This window comes from Marmota marmota, unplaced genomic scaffold (assembly GCF_001458135.2).
Source record: "Marmota marmota marmota unplaced genomic scaffold, marMar, whole genome shotgun sequence".
In the NCBI taxonomy this organism is placed as follows: domain Eukaryota; kingdom Metazoa; phylum Chordata; class Mammalia; order Rodentia; family Sciuridae; genus Marmota; species Marmota marmota.
In genome coordinates, this window is record NW_025999842.1 from 32,719,410 (window position 1) to 32,740,152 (window position 20,743).

Genomic DNA, 20,743 nt, shown 5'->3' on the forward strand with positions numbered 1-20,743 from the left:
TGGTTCCATGCCTAGTCTTTTACGAACCTCCTTACTGATTTCCATTTTGGTTGTACCAACTTAAAATTGGCATGGGATTTAATTTTGAAAAGATACTTGGAGCCAGATCATTGAACCTGTATCAAAAGTCTAAGGAAATGGGAATTTATCTTTAGAATAATATGTAGCTATTAGAAATATTATTTTCCCCCTTTATTTCAGTTTATTATAAAGTTAGGATAACACTTGTTCTTATTGCATAAAGTTTCTATTGAGAAATCAATAGTTCTTATTGATAAATTGATTGATTAGTGAATGCATGTAAAGTCTTAGAACACTTTTGTCACATAAGTACTCAATCAATGTTAATGATTATTATTTTAAATGACTGTTATTAGTAGTAGTATTACTGAGTAGGAAAGAATATTATGAAGATGCTGAAAGGCATCCAATACCCATAGCAGGATACAGGAAAATTATTTCCAAATTGATAAATACTTCTTTATGGATATTTTAAAGAAAATAAATACGTCAATAAAATGGAAGATCCTTTCTCATTATCCAGCATTCCCTTTTTGTCCTGGGTTATGACTTAGCTTAGTAAATCTTACTCCATTTTTAGTAGTATCAGTGACACCAACAGAAAATCGTTTTGCCTGATTACACCCAAACTATTAAAATTTTGGTTTGGAGCTGAAAACAAAAGGGCAGTAAACAGAGTGTTTAGATATTCTCGCCCCAACTGGTTCTGTTACTGTATTTTATATTTTTCCTTACTCTATCCCACCATTATTTTCTTTATTTCAATATAGCAACAACAACAACAACACCTTGTATATAAAAGTGCATCTTGAAAGACATGAGTACAGAATAAGGGATCTCTGGCTGCTGCTCAACATGTCCTTTCTGTTTCTTCAGTCACTCATCCTATGATCTGTTAGGCACCGTCAAGGCTCTGGGCTGAGATCAGACACATAACCAATTTCCTTTCTGGTATCCCATCTATTGACTTACTGAATGCCAGGAGAGAAAAGGAGAAGACCAGGGAGGAAATGAGAGAATCCATGAGAAAATAAAAGAAGGGTATAACTGAAGGTACCAAACAGAGTAACAGAAATAGGAAGATAAGAGAAAGCACATTCAATATTAAATCAGGTTTTCAAGCTGCACATAGTTCTGTGATGCTTGCTGTGTGGTTCCTGAAGCAAACACAAAAGGAAAAATTGCATTCTGAATTGCTGCCATAATTAAAAGTAATATGTTACATTCTTTTCCCAAATCTAAAATGACTTTATAGTAAAGGCATATGAGAATAATTTAACCAACCAGTGATAGAGAAAATGATTTTTCATAGCAGCACCAATATATTTTTTTTAATGTGCTGTTGTTCAAAGTAGATGACAGTAACCAATCTTAGTATTGGTAAGACTGATCGTTCATGATTGCAAACAATTTCCCTTGAACTCTTGAACTCAAGACTTAAATATTACCTTTTACATACACACCAAATACTTCAATTATAATATATGTTCAAATATGTACATGTTTATACAAATTTATTCTGTAAGCTCTTTCTATTACATGGAAAATATATTATTAATTTAAAAATATTTTGTTCCTAGTGGTTTCTATTCTAATTTTGCAGTGATGCTGCTTATTAGAAAGAAAACAATATAAATTTATGATGTAAAAGGAAATAATAATCCTGAAACATAAAATTTACAACAACAATGACAAATATTATAAATTAGTTGAAAACTTCTGTCCTGCCTAGTGTTGGCATCTTATCCAGATTAATAGTACTTTCTATAACCAAACTCAATGTCAGCAAATGCAAAGACACATCATTGTTTATAAGCTCAATAAATTCAGAGTTTCTCAGCTTATATGGAACATAATCAACTCTCTTAGAGAATTAAACAATTTAAAATCAAATTTCTGTTATGCATGACTGTGGTATAGTAGAATAAAGGGACTTAGGGTATAGATCATAGTTTAGCTTTGTGATTCCAAGCAAGTTATTTAATCTTTCTGAGATCCTTTTATTTATCTGCAAAATAATAACTTTCAAAATGGCATAGTGAGGATCACTATAAGAATATGTCTAACACGTTAATCGTGGCACCTGGGAGACAATAGGCAAGAATCAATGGTGTGTTTTTCCCAGTATAAGCTCACAAGAACTGGCTAACAAATGAGAAATTCTGTGAGCAGTTGTTAAATTCAGCCATTATTTTTTTTATTTATTATTTTTAATTTTTTAATTTTTATTATTGGTTGTTCAAAAATTACATAATTCTTGACATATCATATTTCATACATTTGATTCAAGTGGGTTATGAACTCCCATTTTTACCCCGTATACAGATTGCAGAATCACATCGGTTACACATCCACTGTTTTACATATTGCCATTAAATTGTACATACTTATAATTAAGTAAATTATTAAAATAAAATAAAGACCAAAAGTTTGTCACTTTTTAATAATTTTAACACATTTTACTATTAGCTACATTCTGAGGTTACTTATGTCTGTTGTCTGTGTGACAGAATTAATGCTGCTTCATTGTACATTTCATCCCAACTCCATTCACTGACTACATGGTAGTAACTTGAAACTATGGTGGAAGTATTTATACCATTGATGCCAGCAAAAGTTGCAAATCAAACCTCTCCACTAAGTTAGCTGGTTTTTCGACATTTACCATCATGTTACTGGTAACAAAACCAGTTTCCTTCCTTTTAATGTATGCAAAGTATCTGGTAAAGTATGTCAAAAAAAGTATGACACACAGAATATGCTGGTTAGATATAAGATCCTCTTGTTCTTTGATAAGTTCATTAGACTCTTAAGAGTGGAAGAAGCCTTAGATTCAATTCCTTCAATGGCCCAGAGAGGTAAAGTAGCCTGCCCAAGATCATTTTGGCTAATTAATAACAACCCCCAAACTCAAAGTCTAGTTTCTGACCTTGATGTTTCCAAGATCACTCTCCTTCTTTTCTTCAAAGCCAGAGTAATCACTTCTTAGGCTTTGGGAGTAATTGGAACATTAACCAGGAGGATTTAGGAGCTCTGGTGTAAGATCTGGAGTTCAGTTTCGATTCTCCATGGTTCACGTCCACCTCTGCTCTGTACTCCAGCTCTGGTAACTCATCTTGATCCTTATTCTGGCATTGTAGTCTCCTCAGATACCTGGTAAGTATGCTGAAGGGCTCTCGCTTGTTTCTTCTCCTGGGACTGCTGTCTCCGGAGCCTGAGCCTCTACAGTTAGGGTTTTGCCTAGATCTTACTAGGTCAACCTTCTTCTGTAGAGATAATTGCTACCAGCTGCCATCTAGCATGAGTGAATCTCAGAACTTCCCTTGCAGCTGAATTCTAACACCAGTGATGTATGCTAAATCCATATGTCATGTCTCAGCTTCTAAGGCTGAATTGAAGACATGCCAGGACTCATGGGTACAATAATGTCACACTCAGCTACTAGCTCCCACATGTGGCCTGATGAATTGGGCTTTTTTCTCTCATCCTCTGTCCCTCTGAGCAAGTCTTACTGTAGGTTCTCGGTCATGCACCATCTTGGACTTCTCTGTCCTTGGATGAATGGCTCAATCAAGGAAGATCCTCCCACAAAAGTGAAAGTACAAGGTGGTAATACCTCAACCAGTCATTAAAACCTACTACAAAGCCTCTATAAGTAAAACTGTGTGGTACTGACTCCTAGGAGATAAGGCTCATTCCAGGATGGGCAGGGAAAACACAAGCTAAAATTATCATGTATTACGGTTTTGTTTTGGTACTAGGGATTGAACTCAGGGGCACTCAATGACTGAGCCACATCCCCATCCCCTTTTTGTTTTGGTATTTTATTTAGAGATGGGATCTCACTGATTTATTTAGGGCCTTGCTAAATTGCTGAGGCTGACTTTGAATTTGCAATCCTCCTGCTTCAGCCTCCTGAACTGCTGGGATTACAGGCGTGTACCATCACACCCAGCATATATTATGGTCTTTCTTAATGTTGAAATACCAGAGGCTTCTCCATCAAGACCAGGCATGCATTCAGTCTTCTACAATAGAATTACTCACTGGGTGGCTTATGAACAATACAAATCTCTTTGTCACAGTTCTGGAGGCTGAGAAGTTCAAGATCAATATCCTAGTGTATTAGGTGTCTGGTGAGAAATCGACTTCCTGGTTCTATACGGTTCTGCACCCTTACATTGCAGATGCAGCAAGGAGCTCTTTGGGGTGTCACTTATACAGATTCTAATCCTTAATCATCTCCCAGGGGCTAACTCTTCTAACACAATCACCTTGGGGATTAGGTTTCAGTAGATGAATTTGGGGTGAACCTATACATGTAGTCTCTAGCACTTTTCAACTCTTCAAAGACCACTCAGCCCACATGCAATACAAATTATTCCAGAGCAGGTGTTAGCAAACTAAACCATATTATAGTTCAGCTCCAACCACGAGTTTTTTTTTTTTTCATTAAGTTTAGTTGGAACATAGCCATACTTCATTGACTATAACTGCTTTCAGACCAAGTTGAATCATTGCAACAGAGATCATGTGGCCCACAAAGACTGAAATAATTACTATCTGGTCCATTACAGAAAAAAAATGTAATTTCACCTGTTCTGGAGCACTGAAAAGGAAGGAAAACTTTCTAACTCCTTTTATGGAACAAGTATAAAACTTATATTGAAGCCAGATAAGGATAGCACAAAGGAAGAATATCACAGACCAAGATCACTTATGAACAATGATGTGAATGTACTAAATAGAATATTAGCAAAGAAAATGCTTTCCTAAAACTTCATTGAGATTTTTGAGCAGACATTTAGTAATCTGGTCCACTGTCACACAGATCTGTGTTGTCATTAGTGGCACTGGTTTGGGGTGTTTGAAGTCACTGTGTTTAATATGCTAGTTACAGCTGCAATCATTGTGATTGATGCCCTCATGACCTAAGGAGACCTCCCACTTGGCCCCAGCTCTTAAAGATTCACCACCTCCTAGCATCACTACATTGAGGATTGAGCCTTAATACAGAAACATTTGGGGGATAGATTTCATCCAAACCATTGTAGGACCTCAAGTTGCCTTCCAGGAGAATGTATTTCGTGTTAATTTGCAGTGAGATAAGGTTCAAGCAACTTTCTCAAAGATGACTTCATAGACTCAGGAAGAAGTAGTACAGAAACACCTTGCTTGAACTTATTTCACATTTTTCTCCCTATTCTACCCGGAGAGAGATTTTTGTTATTTCATGGTTTTCTGATGAAAGATGTCGCAGATGGGAAAATCTTCAGCAACCCCCAACCTGTCAGAAACTTTCAAAGAGAAAGGAGAACATGCTTTGAAAGCTTAGTTAAAACCCTTCTCTCTTCTGAATGCCCTTTGCAGCCTCAGGTCTGGTCTTTTCAAATTGACTTTTGAAGTTCTGTTATCTTTCAAGCTTAATTCCTCTTGGAGTGTGACCAACTTACTAGAGAAGCTACATTTTTTTCAAAAGGAATATTGAAACTAGAGCATCTCCATGGGAATATGGATTAGTGTTCTTGAGCTTTTTCTCTTGCTTGCACTTGCTCTGTTCAAAAGTGAATTCTCCTGCAGACCTGGGGATCCCATACTTGTTTTTCAATAGAATTGACAAGGATGGACAAAGTAAATACACTAAAGGGGAACCCCCCACCCCCCAACCTAGCAATCCTGTTCTGAGTGAGCTTTGGACCACATGTGAGATTGTTGATTCTCAGAGATCATGGGGCAAATGACTATTTTCTGAGGTTCTGTGTGTTACAAAAAATGAGATGTCAAGATGTGTGGTATGTTTTGGGGACAGCAATCTAATCCCACTTGGAGGTAATGTCAGTAGTCTAAGTTTGGCCTCTTTGTCAATGTGATGCTTGGAGCAAATGGTCCTCATTACGGTGGGCCCTGCACTAAATGCATATACGTAAGATCATTCATAATTGGTGGTCTGTGAGTGTTATTGTACATCAGAAGTTATTTTTTAGTAAATAATGAACTTTAGAGGTTCTTGATATTTAATAAATAAATTTTTTCATTTGCAGTTTTTTAATAATTTTCTATGATGTGAAGTATGCAACTAGAGGTTTCAAGGGATAGGAAGGTATAGATAACATAGTTTTCTTAAGTTGCTTGCTATACAGAAGAAATGTCAAAGATATCATTCTCTTAACTATACTACATTTACCAAAGCAATAATGTGAACACATTCATTTTAGAGTAGTGTATCTCAGCCCAGACTTCATATCAGAATCATCGTAGAAACTTTAAAAAATAAAAATCCAAATATCTAGACTACTCCCTAGATAATTAAATCAGGACCTCTGGAGATGAAATTGAGGCATCAATTTTTCAATACTCCACAGGTGATTTTCACATGTAGCCTGAGTTTTAGAACAATTTTAACTGGCATGGGTTGGAAGAAAAAAGACTTACCCTTGAGCAACTTAAAGCTCTCATTTCCTAATTCTGTGTAAATCAAGTACACCCTTATATTTTTAGTATCTGTATTTTTTTCTCTTTACTTTTTACCTTTACAGTAAAGGACATTAAGTGAAAAAGCTATGGTGATTTCAATTTTCACATTCAATTTCAATAACTAAAAAGGAAACTTACAAAAGAGTAGACTGTCCCATCTATTGGCCAAAGTGCCCGGATGATTTGTAAATGGGTTAGCGACTTACCAAGATAAATTGTTTTCCTCAGAAGATAAATCGATGCCCTTGGAGCCGCTGGGCAGTGTCAGGCAGACAATGAGTCTCAGGGCCAGTAATAAGAGTTTTGATATGCACTCCAGGATACCAAACAAATGTTATCATTTTATATGTGTGTTATTGATATTAAAAAGCATGAGAAGTTCTGATTCTTGCCTTTGTGAACCCAGACTTTGGTGTATTCTACTTAGTCCTTCTGGGTTATGAATATGGCCCTCCTTCCTGCTCTCTATCTTTCTTCACTGTAAGCTGCCATGAAGCAGCCCTTTCTGAATATTATCCCAACAATGAGCTAAACACAATAAGAAGAGCTGGGTTCCAGGAGTGGTGGGGATCCAAATTCTGAGATCTGGCTCTAACTCCACTGTTTCTTTTTGTGGGTACACAGGCACATTGTTGAGCCTCTGGGAATCTCAAGTTTTCTCCTCTGTTGTATGAGAGGCAGGAACTGACATAAACATTTGTTTTGAGTTTCTTCTAGTATTACCTATGAAATGTTGAAATAATGATTCAGTGAGTAGATGTTAACCTTATTATCCATCATGTCCTAATACATGTAGCTCCGTTGGTTTAGGTGGATCTTGAGGCCAAGAATTTTTCATCTAATCACAGTAGCTAATTCTTCTTCAGTGAATATCCCAAAACCACACATGCATCCAAATACTTTCCTAAAGATTTGCCTGTGTGGCAAACATCTATAATCCTAGAGACTTGGGATGCTAAGCAGGATAGCAAATTCAATGTAGTCTTGGCAACTATATATATATCCCATGTTTGTATAAATATATCAAAAATAGATTCTACTGTCATGTATAATTAAAAAGAACAAATAAGAAAAATGAAGCTCTAAAAAAATGCTTTTTTTTTTCTTTAGATGGCTTTGGTGCTTTCCAAAATAGAGCATAACACAAGGAGAGAAGTGATTTCTGGCTGTCCTCCATGTGTGTGAACACAACTACCAGCCCCTGGGAATTGGAGGCTTGGATGTCAGCAGAGCTAAGAAGCTCCGAGAACTTTTGGGAATGCCTTGGGAACATGCTTCAGGGACTGGGCTTATGTGGGGGTATGAGCCAGCAGAAAAGACTGAAAAAGAATTAATTTCAAATAAAGAATTTTCAATTCTTTCTCCAAATGTTTCAAAGACATTGTTTGAAGGAGAAATTGGAAAGATTCAAATAATTTTTGGAGGACAATCACACTCACATAGTAATCAATGCTTGGACAAACTTCAACAAACTCCACACAAAAAATAATTTGTGTGATTGAATTATCAGGTTAGTCTGTGGGTATAGACATGGCTAATGTTCAGTGGGTGTCTGTGTTGGGGATCTTCTGTCACTATGATTCTGAATGCTCACTTCAAATACCTTGTGTTTTCAGTAATGGTTATAGTTCCTAAAGCCATTTCAGTATCCCAGAAAAGAATGATCAGTTCCATCCTTTTGGAATTTTAGATTTGGGTTTGTGTACTCATTATTTTATTATTATTTTAACACTATTTTTTTCATTATTGAAAGAGGGAAATCTCAAACACAATAAATGATGATAATTATGCCGGGTGAACACTTTGTTCTTAAACTGATCTTTAAATTTAATTGTGTTTTCAGAGAAACCTGATACCTTCCAAGGTGGAAGACTCCTAGTGATGGCCAAAATGAAAGATGATGTGATCACAAGGTGGCGAGCCACCATTATGGGATTGCTGAGAATCACCACATGGACAACAGAAGAACATGCATCCACATGTACATGTACACAGTGGTTGCATGTTCATATAAAAGTGGCTTCAATTCAATATCCTTGGATTACAAAACACGTATCCTTTTACTATTGAAATTTCTTGTACCATATGGAGTGAAACTGTAGGCAGGCTGTGTTCTCTTATCAAAATATTTGCTTCTTGATTGGTTACTGTGGTTTCAAAATATTAACTTGTTGAGTTTTTTCTTTTTCTTTCTGTATGTGCTCACTTTTTTTGGCAAGACTGTGACAGCTTTGGAATGTAATTTTTAAGGGGCAGCTGTGCAAATTTGGCAGATAATCACTAGTAAAAGAATGCTTTGGATTAGACCCATAATGAACCATTATCATTAGCTTCTTTCAACAGGATTAGAAACACAAATATATATGTCAATACATTTTACATGTGTATTAAATGTATGCATATTTTAATTATAATGCTAATTCACATTTTTATACAAACTCAATACATGTTACTATTCAAGGTTGATTAAATTCAAGAGGTTGAAATGAATCCAATAAAACAAGATTAGAAAGAGATTAGAAACCAATTTTAATTAGAAAATGGCTGCCTCAAACCCTTTTAGTAAGTAGGCAGATATAAATAATAAATAGAACCATTTAGAGGCTTTTCTTGACAAGTGGCCTTGGGCTGGAATTCTGGAGAGCTGTATTCGGCTCATATCCTCAACTCTGGCTTTCCTAGTGACCTTTAGTAATTGTTTTATAGATCCTTTAGGAGCTAGGAACATATTAGATGATCAATAAGTGCCTTGGAATTCCTTCAAGCCTAGAAAAAAGAATTTCAAATCTTTGTTTTCCTGAAGAATGGTATTTGAGGCTTTTGAAGGAGAACCTGAGACAAAACAGAGACTCTTGGGGACTTCAGATTTTCTAAATCAAAACTAGATTCTAGACAGTGTGGTGTTGCATGCCTGTAATCTCAGTGACTTGGGAGGCTGAGGCAGGAAGATCTCAAGTTGGAGGGCATCCTCAGTAATTTAGCAAGACTCTGACTCAAAATTAAAATAAATAAATAAATAAAAGCGAACTGGTTATAGCTCAGTGGTAAAGCATTCCTGGGTTCAATCCTTAGTTCCAAAAACAAAACAAACAAAGGAACGAACAAAAAAGCTAGATTCTATGGTCTTGAAAGAAATCAGGATTTTTTTTTTCAGCATAAAAACCATATGTTAAAGACATTTTGAAATGTCATATAATCTATACTTTGCCATACACTTATCTATAACTTATCATTAAAGCTATTTTTTAAACATACTTTGAGCTTCAGTGGAGATGTTCAGAAGAAAAAAGGCTTGCTTTGAGTTTTTATCACTGCTGCTTTGTCTCTTGGAGTTTCACTGTCTGCATTCATGAAGCTCTTCAGCCTTCCAGAATGTGTAGGTAATATATTTATATGTGCCTGAAATATATATTTGGAAGAAGGGTGTTATGGTTTAGACATTAGGTGTCACCCAAAAGCTCATGTATGAGCTAACATAAGAAGATTTAGAAGTGAAAAGATTGGGTTATCAGAGTCTTAACCTAATCAGTGCATTGATCCCCTGATAGGATTGGGTATTTACTGTAGAAAGGCAGGGTGTGGCTGGAGTAGGTGGGCCACTAGGGCTTTCCTTTGGGGTTTATATTTTGTCCTGGTGAGAAGAGAAGTATCTCTTTGCTTCTTGAACCCATGTTTTGAGCTACTTTCCTACTTTACACCTTTCTGCCATGATGTTCTGACTCAGCTCAGGCACAGAGCAATGGAGTTGGCCATCTATGAACAGAGACCTCTGAAATTTTGAGTACCAAATAAACTTTTCCTCTTCTAAAATTTTGGTCACAGTGATGGAAAAACTGACTAAAACAAGGGTATCATTCTGCCATTCTTCTTATATCCATTATATGTTTCTTTAGGAATTAATACAAATGAAGTTCAGTAAATCATAACTAAAATTACTACAATTTTCATCAAGATAAAGTCAAGGTTGAGTGATGTGGTATATTATTTTAAAGAGATTAATTCCTTTTCCATATTCATACCTTTATAGAATCTCCTTTCATGCCAACTTTGGACTTGGTCCTGTAACATACTTTGGCCAACGGGACAATTGCAAACATGATTAAAATAGATTCTTAAAAAGAGCTTGTGCATTGGGACTTTCTCTCTGTTGCTGTTCTCATTCATTCCGAGTACCATGAGAAGAAGCCCAGGTGAGTGAGTCTGCTCTGGGATAAGAAACACAACAGCCCAGGAACCTTTGTCACCAAACCAATAGCCAGCACTGGAACACAGCACCAATCAAGAAGCTCAAGATACCAGATATTTAAGAGATACCATTTTTGATCATCTGGTCACTAACTGATGACAAACCACAAGTAAGCAAGAGGCCAGCAGAGAGGAGTTAAGCTGGGTCAGAACAGAATTGTTCTGCTGAGCAATAGTTTTGAGGGTGGTTTGTCCTTGTGCAAAAGTTGATTAATGCAGGAAGGGAGAGGAAAAATGAAAGGCAAAGTTGAGAGTAAGTTTGAGTTGAAGGAAATTCAGTTGTAAGGGAATGACAATAAATAATATCTCTCAAAGACAGAATTCAGACATATAGGTTTTTGGAGAACTTGTGTGCACAAGGGTGGTAAAGTTCCTGGAGTCAACACCTCCTTTCCCCTCTACTTTCATCTCCCTGATTCTGGATGTTCAGGGTCACAAGGAATGCCTCAGTAATCACTTTCATGGAGTGGCCCAATGTTGTATGAAAGAACTTAAATGTCCCAGTCTAATCCTCCCATTAAATGGGAGACAAATTGGCTTGTTCAATTCACCCAGAAATTTAGCTCAAATTTTCTTTGTTTTTAATGAAATTAATAAATTTCCTGATGAGTTTTGAAAACACGATTTTAACTCCCTTGCAGAAGAATCTTTAGTTTTCTTTTCATTCCTGTGTTTCTTGAATTGAATCTCAAAGTGGGTAGAGCTATAGAAAGAGGCTCAGTGGTAAGAAGAAAATATGTCCCTCCCATGGTCAATACACCTAGAGTTGACTTTGAAAAGACACTTTTCCTCAGTCCTGGAGGGGAAATGAGTCAGATATGAAGATACCATCAACTTCAACCAAGCTACTGTCTGTGATGACAAGTGAGAGAACCAAATTAAAGAAAGGTGGAAAGGAAAATAGTTATTCTATGGTACACTGATTATTTGATCATTTTCTCTTCTAAAGAAAACTTTGGAGATAAATTTTTCCATTGTTAAGTCCTTAGTTTCTGAGGATCAGCTGGGCACAGACCTCAGGAGGCAGGATATCCAGGCTTACTGGCAGGATCCCTTCAAGGATGTGGTACGTGGACTCCCTAGGTCCTGGGGACCTCTAGCACTGTCTTCTATCTTGTTCTCTACCTTTTCTTACATATGATCTGCCTTCCAGCTTCCCTTGATTTGCCAGTCTTTCCTCACACCTATGCTTTTCCTCTGTTGTTTCCCTTATCCTCCAAGTGCACTTTTCCTGCTTGGTGAGAAGCTTGCTTATCCAGACACTGGAGAAAAGCTGTGAGCTTCCCGCATGGCCCCACTGAAGCCTTCCTTCCCATCTCCAGGCTGACCAGTTTGTTTTCCTTTGCAACTTCTGAATTTTGACTCACCTTCTCACACTACTAATTCTGATTGGTTTGGCCACACTGTCATCTTGGGTTGCAGAAAGTTTCACTTTTAAACAGTTGAATTAAAGTTAATTTTAGGACCTAGTGTTGTTAGCTTACCTGACATGCAGCAATCCTAAGTCCCTTGATACTGTATGTATAAATCTTTAGGTGAATTTTATTTGTTCTTCCCAAAGAAACGAGCAGTTTTGCAGTTGGTCTTAAAGATGGTTCTCTTTCTCTTTAGGAGAAAGGAAATGCAAAGCAGAGGTGTGTGCATTTAGGAATGCACAAGGTAAGCTAGTTCTCTGAAATGGTTCTAGTCTATAGGGAGTGACTCACGAGCTTGTTGACAGATTGTTTTTTGAAGGGGGATGACACATATGTTTAGAAATAATAAATCTTTTCACCAACAGCTTCCCCAAATCTAGCAGACTGATATGGTTCACAAATTCACGATAGAACCTGCCTGATAAGGTACCAAGCGTGCTCCTGCCTACTTGATATGTCTGGATGAGACTTGCCTTTCAACTTAGCTGCCTTTAAATAAGAGACACTTGCTCTTGGAATATCAATCAGATAATTTCTATTGTAAATGCATATTGCTATCAGTTTGATTCTGCCTTTCAACTCCCCAAATCCACTTCTAATTGTTATGCCATAACACTCTTACTAACAAAAGGGGCAATAAAATTTACTTGGAAAGGAATCTTAAAATGTGGGGGAATTGTTTTTGTAAGATGTGTAGTAAAGTGCTGTAATTGGAACTTTACCCAACAATGATATTTTAGCCTAGATTTTATTCTTGCATTAGCTATAAAAGTTTACTACACAAATTAATAAGCAGATGCTAGGGAGCTTGAATAACCAACTTAAAAAGACATTATTGTGAAATACTTGATAAATACCAACTTGGAAAAAAAATCCAACAAGCCAATTCATAGGTGTTTATTTAGTGAAAGAGGTGCAACTGAGTATTTGCTTTTTATCATATTGTTACTATTGTTTGTCACTTTGTCTACTTGGCAATAATTGCAATGGATTTGCTTTAAAATGTTCTATATTTCCACCTTGTTAGCTCAAATTGAGGATTTTGCTGCACTTAGTCATTTTAGGAGGAATAACCGTTCTGCAAAGTTTTCTGTTTCCTTAAACTGTAGACTGTTCTCCTTAGTGGAAAATGGCTGCTGAGTGTGCGAAAACAGTACAGAAGATTTTAGCATAAAGATGCTGGATCATTTGAAATTCTCCATCTCTGCAAAATTCTCAAATTAGGCTTATGAAAGCAATTGGATTTAGCAAACAGCTAATTGAACAAAGCAAAAGCTTATCAGCAAGCCTGGATTTGGACTGCACTTGTTCCCACATTCTCTTAGCAGCAATATGTCTTCAGTGTCCCAGGTAATCCTCTCATTGGGTCCTTGAGATTGCCCTCCAGGAAGGCTCTTGTGCCAGGTGCACAAGCTCTCACAAGGCTGCCTCAGCTTTGTCAGTAGGACCTGGGTAGGCAGATGGCTATTTTTGGTAGCCCATCAACACAAAATGTGCCAAATCTAAGGTCAGACAAGATTAAAAGCCTTTGACTTATCATGTATTAACAACGGATCAAAATATCTTAGACTTCTCCTATGCCATGTTATAATTAGTGGAAAAAGTCAGTACCTTAATTAATTTACGGTTTATGTATATATGGTGGTTTCAGGTTGGGTACATGATGGATTTGGAGTTTGAGGATGTTCATCTGTATAGGTTTGTCCCTTTTCTCTCTGTTTCCTAGTCTTTTTCTCTAACTTGAGCGGTTTATGCAAGCACAGTTTGAATTTCTTGACTACCAAGATGGTGTTGTTTCAGCTTTATCATTCCTCAGAAATGTCACCACTGCTTAAACAGTTTTTCTTTTTGCAGTTGGAACTGCTTGACAAAACTGTATGGTGCTGTCAAGGGCCTGGAAGGAAAGCAAGGGGTAAACTTATTAAAGAGATCCCCAGTGGAGCACTTGTAATGAACTGAAGATTTCTCCAGAGGCCTGTTGCCTGTCTGATGACAACAGGAAACATTTTTCTAAACCAGGAGGTTTACAATCTACAGTGGAGGTGTGCTATTAAATTGTAGGATTTTTATTTCCCCCTATCTGGCTTAATCAGCAGAGGTGGTAACTGTTTTTCCATTGAAATGAAACATGCCACCCCAAATTCTCCCACATGAGGTCTCTTGTTTTGGGTTTCTGTGCAGAGGTTTCAAGATTTGAAACAATTCTCAAACTTATTTAGGAAAGAGAACACCTGGAAATCACAATACTTTCTGTTTTCCTGGATATGATGAGGAAATACTGGCTTATTGAACTGAAAATAACAAATTATAGTTGTTGACATAGTTAAATAAAATCTTGGATAAACTCTAATATGCATTGTTCATAACAGTACAAAGCCTTCATTAGGTAGGAGAAATAAGTCTGATTTTTTTTTTTAATCAAGGATGTCTGCCGACTAAGCTGATAATTGAGTACTATACATTTCAATATCACAAAGAAAATCTCTAAGGTTTTGATTACAAAAATGTTAAATGTTTGAGGTGATATATATATTAATGAACTTTTACACTTTATATTATAAAATTACTTCATAAATATAATCAACTATAAAACTTAGAAATAAAAAAAGAAAAATTTGGAATATAAAAATGACTGAGAAGTTTCAACTCATTAACTTGGTTGAATTTTTGAAGCATCAGTATTCCAATGGGCCATACTTTGACAGTCACTGGTAGGAAACTGTGTTAGCTGTGCAGAGCTCTAGGAATATTTTTATGAAGTTAATGATAGGACTGTGTTTATGTCATGAAATGTGGTATTCAAAGAGTACTCTGATGGTTATCTGTGAGATGAGGGAATTGAGGAACCAGGCTCCTGTTGACATCATTCTTGGCTTAGGAAAAAAGCGACTGATCCTTAGACCTAAGGCTCCCCCTCTGGAGTCACTGCACTGAATGAGCAGCCACCTGCCAGTGCCTGTTGGTGTCATGCCTGTATCATGCTGAGAGCACAGCATCATTGCTAACTCAAACAGAAGAGATAATTACCAAGGCTGTGGCTTGAGAAGCAAAATACACCGACACTGGAGGGGAAAGGGCTATTTATTTAGAAAAGTCCACCTTCAAATCACTGGACAAGAGAAACAACTCATAGAGAATATCAACACTTCTTACAACAAAGGGGGATCCATTATAATTGGCTGATTTCTCTAGCACTCTCTAAATGGTTTTGAACAAAGCCCTCCCAGATGTTTTCCACTGGATAAGCAAATACGATGGTGAAAAACCAATCATTTTGTTGTGCCTGTTACACTTCTTTCTACATTTCTCTGAATTACATCTAAGCATAATAATAGTGTACCTGATATTAGGGAGACACCTAATTTAGCATTAATTTCTCTGGGTGGAAATAGGAGCCATATGTTTATGTTAGTCATAGCGACATTAGGCAATTCGATCATTTCTGAGCAGATTGATATATTTTCATCTCCAAGAGAATTCTGAGAACTCATATTCATTTTGGAGCACCAGCAGCTTTTCAGTATAGAGGCCACACAAGTTTTCTAATCTTATTTTATTTCATTTCTCTACCTTTTTGATTCTGATTTGAGTCTCAGGTAAAATTGTGATTCTTCTGTGCCTCAGTTCTGTTAATATATTCCTCATCTCACTCTGGCAAGGCAGTAACTGCAAGTAGATTAACTGTTACAAAGTTGTAGCATAGCAGCATTAGGGTTCTTTGAGGTGGCTATTATTACTTGATTTTCAGACTGTTGAGATTTTTAAAAATATATACTCAGCCTCACTTGGTAATATCTTTTCACAAGGGTATAGGAATCCAATAGAGAAGCATCCTTTCCAAGTGCCCTGGATGCACGTAAATAGCTTCCATTCTGGAAGCCAGCAGGGGGCACATAAGACAAAATGAGTTTTAAAAAATGTGCACATAGAGTAATTTTAATCCATTCCATTTTTAAATACCACAATAAATTTAATTTTCACAATAAATTAAATAGCCATATTCAGTTTACAAAATAGAATTACTTAGTGTGAAACCGGTATTTACAGCATTATACACTATATACATGACATTTCTCTTTCTTGACATACAACATGGAAGTAAAGGACTTGAGTTTCCAATGTGTGATTGACATGCTACAAGTGACACCATGGCCCATACAAGAAAACAATAGTGCAAAATCACCACAAGAACTTTGGAACAATGTCAATTTTATGAGATAAGACATTTTTTTTAAATAATAAGAAAATAGCATTTTTGTTTTGTTTTGTTTTCATGGCACCAATTCAGTGTCTGAATAAAGCCGGCTTTCCCTTAGGAAAAAAGAATGCATAACTGAATCCTCTACTTCCTGAAGCTTCACAGCTATTGGTACATTTTCACACATTCATCTTTTGGCTTAATCTATGAAAATGGCAGGTGACAAATTCTGAATCAAAGGAAGACTAACTCTTTGAGAATAGCTGAAGTCACTTTTTCCTTTACCACCACCTCTTCTTCTTTTTTTTTTTTGTAAATACCTTAAAAGATGCAACTTTGCAGACATCAACTTACTTATTTATTTTTGTAAATTTTCAGTAGAAAAAAATTGATATCATATTTGGTCACACACTGTATTATGTACAAGTATACATGGAAAAATGACTTGGATAGTTGTGTCTAAGAAAAGTGCATATTTTAATCTAGAGGAGACATTGTGTGTCTCCAGGCACAACACATAGTGTTGTAGGGTATTGTTTTAGGGCCAGTTCAATGTCCTCCCAGTGATCTGGTAAAATTTTTGATTAAAAGGGTGAAAGAATTTGCGCAATTTGGTAATGACAGAGGGGTCCACCTCTGGATGAATGCGCCCCTTGCTGCCCGCCAGGCACTTATTAAAGATAATGTTAAATCGTAAGCAGTAAAACCCTCTGGTAGCATTGAAATACAAGTTGTATTGGCTTATCCTTGGAGGAAGATTTAGGAACTTCTCCACGAGCTGAAGTTCTGGCAGAGGTTCCGTGATGAGGCGGTCTCCATCCACAATGTGAAATTGTTCAATTGGAAAATATTTCAACCACCTTTCTAGATGTTTGGTGTAGATGCTGGTTCTTACTGCCTTATATTTTGTGTTCACTTCACAGGTATTAGGGTCTATGGCCAGCTTCTCAAACTTGTAATAGGTTTTGTTCTTCCTCTCCTTCCCTTCTAGCACCTGAGTGTAATCAGAAATAGCTCTTGTGGTTGGCTCCCTGACAATGATCAACAATTTGATGGATGAGTTCATTTTGTAAATCCTTTCTGGAACCTCCTCCGTGATAAAATATGCTGGGCTTTTTTCAATTGTGATCTGCTGAGGGTAGGAAAAAGGCATCTTTTTCCTATACCACTCAATGCCCTTGGCATAGTTCTCATCATTGTCAAAAAAGTGGATTTCTTGAGAGGCTTTGACCACTGCTGGATGGAGGTTCAGCATCTCTAGCAGGGCCCTTGTGCCCCCTTTCCTCACCCCAATGATAATGGCCTTCGGGAGCTGCTGGACCAGGTCATGGAGGCGAACCTGCTCCTTGGAAGTGTTGCCCTTCCGGAACTCATGGAGCAGGCCACGCTTAAACTGTAGGGCGCGGAGTGGCAGTTCAACCTGACTGCGGGCTCCACCAAATCGGCCTTCAACGGGGCAAAGAGGTTGTAGCCTGCAAGCAACAGAGACACACTGTAAGAAGCTCATTGTAACTAACTTCTCATTTTTCTACTTCACCAGTCAGACTAAGACTTTCAATGCATAAATAAAATCACTGGTGCCCAGCCTGCTGCAATCCATAATGAACATATGTTTGGAAAATTTTATTTTAAATAACCCTGTATTAAATGGAGCATATATAATTGATGGGATTTTTTTATTAGCACTCCTTAAAATTTTTATTCACCAAGCACTTAATTGACTCCAGCATGTACTTATGCTCACAGTACAGGACAGATAAGTGACACCAGCCATACTAATAGCTTTTCAACAGCTCACCAGTTAAAATCATTTAGAAAATGTGAAAGGGAGAAGATTATAATCTTCAGTTGGGAGGCTGAAGGGCAGAGAGGAGGCCATTTGTTTCTGGTTTCACATGGTGTTATTTTCTTGCAGCTTAGCAACACTTACATGGCTCTTAAAAATCTTTGAGATAGAATCTGAAAAGAAGTCTCACTCTCTATCCTTGGCTGTCTGCATCATCAACCTGCAAAATTCCAGTCTTGGTACTTGCTGGGCTTTTCATTCTATGAGGAATTTCTGCCCTTGGCCTTGATAACCAGAAGAGTACTATATTTCTTCTGCCTCTCTTTCTCTTTCTATTTAAAGAGGTCAGGAGTATGTTTTCACTTTGCTGAATGTGGGAACAAACCCAATTACCTACCATCAGCGAGTGCTGTATATCATCTACCACAACTGTGACGAGAAATCAACAAGACCTTGATGGGGCCAGAAACCTCAGCTCCTCACTGCTAAGTACATTTAAGTAAAAGACTGGAGTTCATGAGGGAAGGAATGCAATGGACAGAGCCAGAAAGGAGGATTTCCACTTTAATATTACCCTGAATAATGAGTAAGCACTTCTATTTTTCTCAGATAGAAAGATGTGGCAATAGTCACGATAATATTAGACAGGAATGGCTGTTTAATTTGGCATGGTCAATATATGTGATTAACAAATACAGTTTCCTTGTACATATAGACTGAAACTTAACTGAAATTAATTATAATTTTCTTAAGCTGGTTGGGGAAGGCATTTTAGCCTACTTGGGAAAAGGGCAGATAGTGGTTAAAATGGCTGTCAAACCAATTCCTCCAACTGAAAAATTTTGGTTATCCCAGTAATCTGGAATCCATCTCTCTCTCTCTGGCAATGAGATATCACTTGCTTTTCCCAAAAGACCTTGTTACATCTCAGAGTCATGCCAGTTTGCTCTGTGGTACTGAGGAGAATGATCTTGGTGAATGCTCTAACAGTTTTCTATCATAATGCCTAAGGAACAATATAAACATGTTATTTTTTCATAGTATTTGTTTTTTATTATCTTTAAAACAGTCCATGCTTATTGAAAGTATGAAAATATAGAAAATAATTAGAGGGGTAGGAAGGATAGTAGAATCAGTTGGACAATAATACCCTACATGATTGATCCTATGCTATGTACAACCAGAAGAATGAGAAGTTATACTCCATTTATGTATGATGTATCACGTTGCATTCTACTGTCATGTATAACTAATTTAGAACAACAAAAAATAAAACTATTAGAAACACAGGATTTACCATAGTTAATGTTTTAGAAAAACATGAATTTTATTTTTATAAATTTGTTAATGGGATTAATATACTAGTGTTCTAATGGAAGAAATAGAATTATTAAGAGAACAAATAGAATTATTAAGAGATATATAGAGATATTTTTAATTGTGACATTGATTGGGATATAATAATTTCATGTTTTGGTTCTTCTTTGGTTCTGGTTAAGAATTAAGCCCTAATTCACAATATCCATTGGTGGACTTCTCTCTTGATCATTTAGAATGACACTCTGTACTTGGGATGAGGATAGTCATCCTGTCTTTTTCTGTGGTATTTAATTCTCTCACAGAAATCTGGCTAAGAGCATGACACAAGTATCTTTGCCTTGACTGAACTAGAATAAAATTTCCCTACCTTTAGAAAGGGCCATTTTCCTCCTTTACTTCCTTTCTTTCTACTTTCTCACCTGGGACATCATACTTTTCCAAATAATTGCTTTTAGGATACTCTAACTCAAGAGAATATGTAAAGATAGGAGAACATATTACACTTTTTTCCACTTCTTGAAGAGCAGATTCTGATCATGGGTTCTGACCAAAAAAGATAGAATTCTAAGACTGGAAGGAACAGTAATCAGTCACTTCAGTCTCTTTTCCAGATAGCAGGGTCTTAGGTTAGTAAAGCAGAAGCCTAAGTAAGTCATATCAATTTCAGACAAAATTTGTTCAAACTTTCAAGTGAGGGGTTTTGAGAAAGCCTACTAAAACATCCAATTCCTTATAAAAGATATCCTATTAGAGAGTAAAGAACAGGTTAAAAATGATAAAATCATAAACCAAATAATGTTCTAGTATCTGTTACTCAATTAAAAAATGATTAGAAGTTAATTAAAGGTGCTAGGAAAAACTTGTTACAAAAGTTCTAATATGGACATGGGAAAATGGTACCACCTCAAGGATTTTCACTAATAACCAAGTAAAATATCTTGAAGTGCTGACCTTTAAGTGATAAGCTCTTAATTGCACTTTTCTCATAGGTAATGACTAGTGAGTAAAAAGTTTACTCAGGAATTTTGAATTGAAAATCCTCAAAGGGATGTGTTTTTATCAGTCAAAAATGATACTAGCTGCAAGGTGTGGTTGCACATGCCTGTAATCCCAGTGGCTTAGGAGGCTGAGGCAGAAGGATCTCAAGTTCAAAGCCAGTCTCAGCAAAAGCAAGATGCTAAGCAACTTAGTGAGACCCTGTCTCTAAATAAAATGAAAAGTAGGGCTGGGATGTGGCTCAGTGGTTGAGTGCCCCTGAGTTCAATCCCTGGTACCCACCCCCCC

The 20,743-nt window shown here is 36.8% G+C and overlaps 1 protein-coding gene across 3 annotated transcripts in view; it reads right to left on the minus strand.

Moving 5' to 3' along the window:
* Window positions 1-14,849: 14,849 nt before the first annotated feature.
* Hs3st5 (heparan sulfate-glucosamine 3-sulfotransferase 5) overlaps window positions 14,850-20,743 on the minus strand; it is a 159,636-nt gene continuing 153,742 nt past the window's right edge. For all 3 annotated transcript variants that reach the window (XM_015500373.2, XM_048791541.1, XM_048791492.1), the window contains one exon: window positions 14,850-17,825. In XM_015500373.2, coding sequence (XP_015355859.1) covers window positions 16,892-17,825 — 934 coding nt within the window. In that variant the 3' untranslated portion in view covers window positions 14,850-16,891. The remainder of the gene's footprint in view (window positions 17,826-20,743) is intronic.